This window comes from Rutilus rutilus (assembly GCF_951802725.1).
Source record: "Rutilus rutilus genome assembly, chromosome: 17".
NCBI lineage: Eukaryota > Metazoa > Chordata > Actinopteri > Cypriniformes > Leuciscidae > Rutilus > Rutilus rutilus.
Window position 1 is genome coordinate 36,712,148 of NC_140230.1, and position 7,500 is coordinate 36,719,647.

At 39.6% G+C, this 7,500-nt stretch overlaps 1 protein-coding gene across 1 annotated transcript in view; it reads left to right on the plus strand.

The window, feature by feature from the left end:
• csmd3a (CUB and Sushi multiple domains 3a) overlaps nucleotides 1-7,500 on the plus strand; it is a 317,979-nt gene that overhangs the window by 304,883 nt on the left and 5,596 nt on the right. Inside the window, exons 66-69 of the mRNA XM_084386048.1 lie at nucleotides 138-203; nucleotides 1,151-1,309; nucleotides 6,158-6,270; nucleotides 7,432-7,500. The exon at nucleotides 7,432-7,500 is cut by the window's right edge and continues 19 nt beyond it. Coding sequence (XP_084242174.1) covers nucleotides 138-203; nucleotides 1,151-1,309; nucleotides 6,158-6,270; nucleotides 7,432-7,500 — 407 coding nt within the window. The remainder of the gene's footprint in view (nucleotides 1-137; nucleotides 204-1,150; nucleotides 1,310-6,157; nucleotides 6,271-7,431) is intronic.

Below are 7,500 nucleotides of genomic sequence, written 5' to 3' on the forward strand. Positions count from 1 at the left end.
ACTTTGTGTCCCGCAACTTTTCTTTAGTTTCTGTTTGTCTTGTCATCGTCCGGTGTCGATGTGGGAAGTCGTGTGTGAAATGTGTTTCCTTAGACCCGTTTGGTTGGTGCAGTGATGTGTGTTTTGGTGTCTTTCAGCTGGCTCGAAAACATCAGAAAAAGTCATAACGCCTGTTCAAGGAACATCGAGTCCCAAAGTCAACGGTGAGTCTGTAAAACACCACATGCAATCTTTATAATCACTGCTTGCACATGTGCATCTATCTCCACCAATATGAAGGTTTTAAAGGTAAGCCATTTGCTTGGGAATAATAATGGATAAAGTGTCTGATATCAGGGGCGTGGCTTGTGCTGATTCACCATCTGAAAACCAGCCAATCAGAAACGCTCTCTGCCTGTCAATCATTTTGTGTGTTTGACTGACGGGCATTTGGCAGAAGAACAGTTGCTTACAGTGCTTACAGTACCTTTCATTTATTTTTATAAATTGATATAAAATTAACAATTGATTAGATGAGCAGTGTTTGATAAAGATGATCATTATTATAAATAAATAAATGGCAGCAACAGCAATATAATACACAAAATTGATCATATAAATAAATAAATATTATTGATTTTATAAAACGGCAGCAACAGCAATATGATAAACAATCAGCAAACATGATTATAATTAAAATAATTAAATACGTAAATTAAATCTAGTAAATTAATCACTATATTAAATTAGTAAATTAATAGTAAATTAATCACCACACACATTATTATTATTTATTCAGGTTATTAATCTGAATAATTCTTCTATATTACAGTTCTTTAGTTCATTTACTGTAGGCTGCTTACAGTTGTCAAGAAATATATGTATATATTTTTTTAAGTATTCATTTAAACAGGAGAGAACCGGTATAGCATAAATATGGCAACATATATACAATATAAAATGGCATTTTATTGGACTTTTGCAACTTGAAACACTGTTTAGAGTGTGTTATATACAGTATATTGCTTTATTAAGCATTGATGTCACAGTTTGAGAGTTATGAGCTCGTGTGGTTTCTGCTCAGAGGTCGTTCACAGGGTTAACTGTGCCGAAACACGGCGTGTAAACGCCTTTAAAGCCTCATCTGTCTCATTAAATGTTCTCATTGCAGTTCCTGACGATGTGTTCGCGCCCTCGTACGCGTGGAGAGGTTCGTTTGAGTATAAAGGAGTGAAACAGCCGATGACTTTGACAATCACTAGCTTTAACGCGACTTCGGGGAAAGTCAATGTGACGTTGACCAACAGGCACTCGGAGCTGCTGTTGTCGGGTAAGAAGCTTGTGTCATTAACTCATGTATAATCTCTCCTGTTAAACAAATCCTGGCCGGAGTCGTGGGGAAAATATCACTCACTGTTCGTGCGAGATGTGCCTTTAGTGCTTGCGTCCTCCTCAAGACTGGAGAAGCCACTGTATGCTCAAGTACGGGATAGTAAATCTGATTTTTACTGCAATATCAGTCAGAATCACTTAAGAAGTGTCAAGACTTAATTTATCTGATCAAAAATACAGTAAAGATTTTTACAATTTAAAACAGCTGTTTTGTATGTGAATATGTAGTAAAGTATATTAAACTTATAGTTCAGCAAGTGACTTTATTTATATAGCACATTTTCAAACAACAGACATGCCCCAAAGTGCTTTACAAAAATGAAAACATTAAATTTATAAAAAATGTAATTTAATTTATAGACTTTTAACTAACTTTTAGTTAAGTAAAATAAAAGTATTATTTTGTATGTGTCTGAAAGTTTCTTCTGCTCATCAAGGCTGCATTTATTTGAACAGAAATACAGTAAAAATTGTGAAATATTTTTATAATTTAAATATCTGTTTTGTATGTGAATATACACTCACCTAAAGGATTATTAGGAACACCATACTAATACTGTGTTTGACCCCCTTTCGCCTTCAGAACTGCCTTAATTCTATGTGGCATTGATTCAACAAGGTGCTGAAAGCATTCTTTAGAAATGTTGGCCCATATTGATAGGATAGCATCTTGCAGTTGATTAGATTAGATTAGATTAGATTCAACTTTATTGTCATTACACAAGTACAGGTACAAGGCAACGAAATGCAGTTTAGGTCTAACCAGAAGTGCAATAGCAGCAAGTGCAGGATATACAGTGGTTCATAAGTGCAGAACATGGATATGTACTGAATAAATATAGAGTTGAATACTATTATAAACAAAAATTTACAGATAGATTGTCCTATGAATATAATATACAGATAACTATTACTGTGAACAGAATTTACAGCTAGATATGTACTGAATATAATAATATACAGATGGCTATTACTATAAACAGAATGTTTACAGATAGATATGTACTGAATATAATATACAGATGGCTGTTACTATAAACATAATTTTACAGATAGATATGTACTATGAATATATATACAGATGGCTGTTACTATAAACAGAATGTGAGCATAATATACAGATGGATATTACTATAAACAGAATTTTACAAATAGATATATGTATAAGTTAGGCTAATGAGCAGTATAACAATGGATTTAAAGTAGTGCAAATAAAGTTTGGACAGAAGCTATCCGAGTGAGTGCAGTGGAAAGTAATTGCATATTACAGTTAAGGTACGATATTGCAATGTATATATAACAGTCGGTACTGTAAATAAACAGTCGGCAGTGCAAATGAGCATATTCCAGTCAAGGTAGTAGTGCAAGATGCATATGTAAACAGTTGTTACTGTAATAACAGTCAGCAGTGCAAATGAACATTATAGTATTGCAAATAACAAAATGGAGGCAGGTGTGAGGAGGGAGAGGAGGGTCAATCAGTATATAAGGGGAGTGGGATCAATGAGGGTTAGAGTTTAATAAAGAGACAGCTCTGGGGAAAAAACTGTTCTTTAGTCTGCTGGTCCTGGTCCGGAGGCACCTGAAACGCCTGCCGGAAGGCAGGAGAGAAAACAGTCTGTGGGCTGGGTGAGAGGAGTCCTTAAGGATGCTGCGAGCTCGATGCAGACAGCGTTTCCTCTGGATGTGCTCGATGGCAGGTAGTGGAGTCCCAGTGATGCGCTGGGCGGTTTTCACCACCCGCTGCAGTGCCTTGCGCTCTGCAACAGAACAGCTCCCATACCACACTGTAGCACAGTTGGTCAGGATGCTTTCTATTGCACAGCGATAGAAGTTCACCAGGATAGTGGAGGAAAGCTGATTCTTCCTCAGTGTCCTCAGGAAGAAGAGGCGCTGGTGAGCCTTCTTGACCAGGCTGGAGGTGTTGGTTGTCCAGGTCATGTCCGCCGAGATGTGGGTCCCCAGGAACTTGAAACTGGAGACACGCTCAACAGCCATTCCATTGATGTGGATGGTGTCGTGTGTGCCTCTTGACACTTTCCTGAAGTCCACGATGAGCTCCTTCGTTTTGGTGGTGTTGAGGAGCTGGTTATTTTCGGTGCACCATGTGGCCAGGTGCTTGATCTCCTCCCTATAGGCAGTCTCATCGTTGTTGCTGATGAGACCAATCACCGTAGTGTCGTCCGCAAACTTGACGATGGAATTAGATCCGTACACAGGCTTGCAGTCGGAGGTGAAGAGGGAGTAGAGGAACGGGCTTAGCACACAGCCCTGTGGTACACCAGTGTTGAGTGTGATGGATGTGGAGCAGTTGGAGCCTGATCGAGATTTGTGGGATGCACATCCAGGGCACGAAGCTCCCGTTCCACCACATCCCAAAGATGCTCTATTGGGTTGAGATCTGGTGACTGTGGGGGCCATTTTAGTACAGTGAACTCATCGTCATGTTCAAGAAACCAATTTGAAATGATTCGAGCTTTGTGACATGGTGCATTATCCTGCTGGAAGTAGCCATCAGAGGATGGGTACATGGTGGTCATAAAGGGATGGACATGGTCAGAAACAATGCTCAGGTAGGCCGTGGCATTTAAACGATGCCCAATTGGCACTAAGGGGGCTAAAGTGTGCCAAGAAAACATCCCCCACACCATTACACCACCACCACCAGCCTGCACAGTGGTAACAAGGCATGATGGATCCATGTTCTCATTCTGTTTACGCCAAATTCTGACTCTACCATCTGAATGTCTCAACAGAAATCGAGACTCATCAGACCAGGCAACATTTTTCCAGTCTTCAACTGTCCAATTTTGGTGAGCTTGTGCAAATTGTAGCCTCTTTTTCCTATTTGTAGTGGAGATGAGTGGTACCCGGTGGGGTCTTCTGCTGTTGTAGCCCATCCGCCTCAAGGTTGTGCGTGTTGTGGCTTCACAAATGCTTTGCTGCATACCTCGGTTGTAACGAGTGGTTATTTCAGTCAAAGTTGCTCTTCTATCAGCTTGAATCAGTCGGCCCATTCTCCTCTGACCTCTAGCATCAACAAGGCATTTTCGCCCACAGGACTGCCGCATACTGGATGTTTTTCCCTTTTCACACCATTCTTTGTAAACCCTAGAAATGGTTGTGTGTGAAAATCCCAGTAACTGAGCAGATTGTGAAATACTCAGACCGGCCCGTCTGGCACCAACAACCATGCCACGCTCAAAATTGCTTAAATCACCTTTCTTTCCCATTCTGACATTCAGTTTGGAGTTCAGGAGATTGTCTTGACCAGGACCACACCCCTAAATGCATTGAAGCAACTGCCATGTGATTGGTTGATTAGATAATTGCATTAATGAGAAATTGAACAGGTGTTCCTAATAATCCTTTAGGTGAGTGTATAGTAAAGTGTAATTTGATTAAAGCTGAATTTTCAGCATCATTACTCCAGTCTTCAGTGTCACATGATCCTTCAGAAATCACTCTAATATCATGATTTGATGCATAACATTGTCAGCGCTGCCCCTCGACTTTATCAGTAAAATAGTTTCGCAGCTGAAAAGACATTTCTCAGTATCAGTGTACCGACGGCACTGTTATTGAAGCAGAGAAACGTACAGCTTCACTATTAGCCGAGCCTCTGCTGCCGAACACTGAGGCCTTGTCCACAGTCCACACTCATACGTTTTCGTTTGGAAACGCATCTTTTTCTCTGCGTTTTGCCTTCTGTCCACACTGAAGCTTTCTGAAGACTCTCTCCAAAGTGGATACATTTGAAAACGCTGTTCTCGTGCTGTAGTGTGGACTGGGAAAACTGAGGTATTTAAAAACGATGACGTAAGTTTAGTCACGTGACTCATATTGTACTAATAGATATTCATGTTTATACCTGGATACAAAATATAAGGCACTCGTTATTAAAGATTTTAAGAACTCTATAAAAACTCCATAGTAACCATCTTTGACAACTACCAACCACCTAGTAACACCATAGCAACTACCAAAAATGCCTTAGCAACCACCCTGAACACCCTAGCAACGTCTAGAAACGCTCTAGTAACCACCAAAAATACCCTAGCAACCACCCAGAACACCCTAGCAACTGCCTAGCAACCACCCAGAACACCCTAGCAACTGCCTAGCAACGCCCTAGCATCCACCCAGAATACCATAGCAACTGCCTAGCAACACCATAGCAACCACCCAGAACACCCTAGCAACGCCCTAGCAACCACCCACATAATCATGTTTCATATCACTGTTATGTGCTGTTCACTTTCACACTGTTGCTAAAATATGTTACTTCACACACCCTTCATATCACAGTCCTGTAAAGATGACAGAAAATGTACTCACATTTGCTGTCCTGCGGTAAAACATGAGAGCCATTGCGTTTTAGACCAAACACATAATGGTGAGTGAAACCTGGACGATCAGTGAATGCTGAGATATTCTGCTAAATAGAATTAACCGATAACTTTATTATTTATTTTTCCGTCTGTATCATCTCAGTGAGCTTTTGTGAGGTTTTACGCATGCGCAGTAGAGGTGAGTTTAGCGTTTTCCAAAAGTTTCTCGTCCGCACTGAAACGCCTGGAAACGCCAGTGTGGACGGAGAGCGTTTTTAAACGAAAACGCCGTTTTCAGATGTATCCGGATTAATGTAGACGTGAGACACAGAGGAGCGTTTTAAGGACAAAAACCTGACAGATGTCTTGAAATACATCATCTGAACCACATACCAGTTGAATTTTATATTATTGTAAATATGATAAATATGAATGATGGTTTATCATCCTCACAGGTGTGTATAAGAGCAGAGCGGCTCGCCTGACGCTGCGTCTGCATCACATGAGGTCTCTGGTGAAGAGCAGCTTCAGTCAGATCTCTGAGCAGACCCTGATCATGGACGGCTTCGTAAGTCTCGTCACACTCACGCTTTCTAACTCCACTACAGCCGAGAGCTTCTGGCAGCAGTGCATGAACAATCTAATCAAACCCAAGGTGATATTGGTTGAATATACAGTATGTGTGAGCGGGGCACAAACTAACACACACATGCTTTAAAACTTTCCACACACGCCATCATGACGAAACCTAGTGTATTTACTAGTCGCCATAGCAACACTATATAGAGAAAACGTACCAAAATTAAAACATCTTTGAGATATCACTGAGCATTTATTTAACCATTGCAAAAGTAGATTTCTAACTGAAGTAAATTTTTCATCAGTTTTTTTTGTGTTTATTTAAAATGAGACAAATCTGATATTATTTTAATCTTATATCTGTTCTTTAATGCTGATCTAACAGCAGAAACACTCGGCGGGTTTAAACACCAGCTGCTCAGGCGGGGCATGTTGTCACACTGCGTTACAATGAGCCCCTATTAGAATTATAATATTCTATTCTATACTTTTATGAATTCTATTGAGAAACCATGAGAAAAAGGTGAATAAAGACTGAGAGTCAATGTTCAGAAATTATTAATTATGATTATGTTTTGAACTATGCTGTATAGCTGTTTTGCGGTGTGTTTGTTTTCAAACTCAAAAATTTGTTGTTGTTTTTTTTATTATTAAAAAATGCCATTATTTTATATGAAAAAGTTAATAATTGTATTTTATTGACAAAATAGTTTAGTTTGTTTCATTTTTTTAAAAAATTTTTTATCTGTCATATGGTCATGTTATTATGAACCCCAGCTATGGGGCATGTTGTCACATTTCACTTCCATTCTTTCAGGGTGAATCAAGAATAAAGTGTACACTGTATTAATGAAACAAAACCACATAACTGTACTAGACGTGTGGAATTAATGAGGGAATAAATTAATACTATAGTGGATTTACACAAACTGAGAAAGTCAGAAAGTGTTTGGTTGTGCCAGCTCTCCTCTACTGTATATTTAGTGGTAAAAGAGCATTTCTTCTCCGGTACAGTAGTGCTAGTTCACTGAACACTGTGGCTAATTAAACTGTGCAGTGAAAGAGCAATAGAGAGCAAGATCCTGTAATATTCCAGAACATGAGCGTCTGAGAACATGATGTTCACCTGTGTGTTGTTGTTCTCCTCGAGGTTTCTGCTGATCATGAGGGAAACACGTACTTGTTTCAAGGCTTCATTCAGGCTCGAGATTACGGGCCT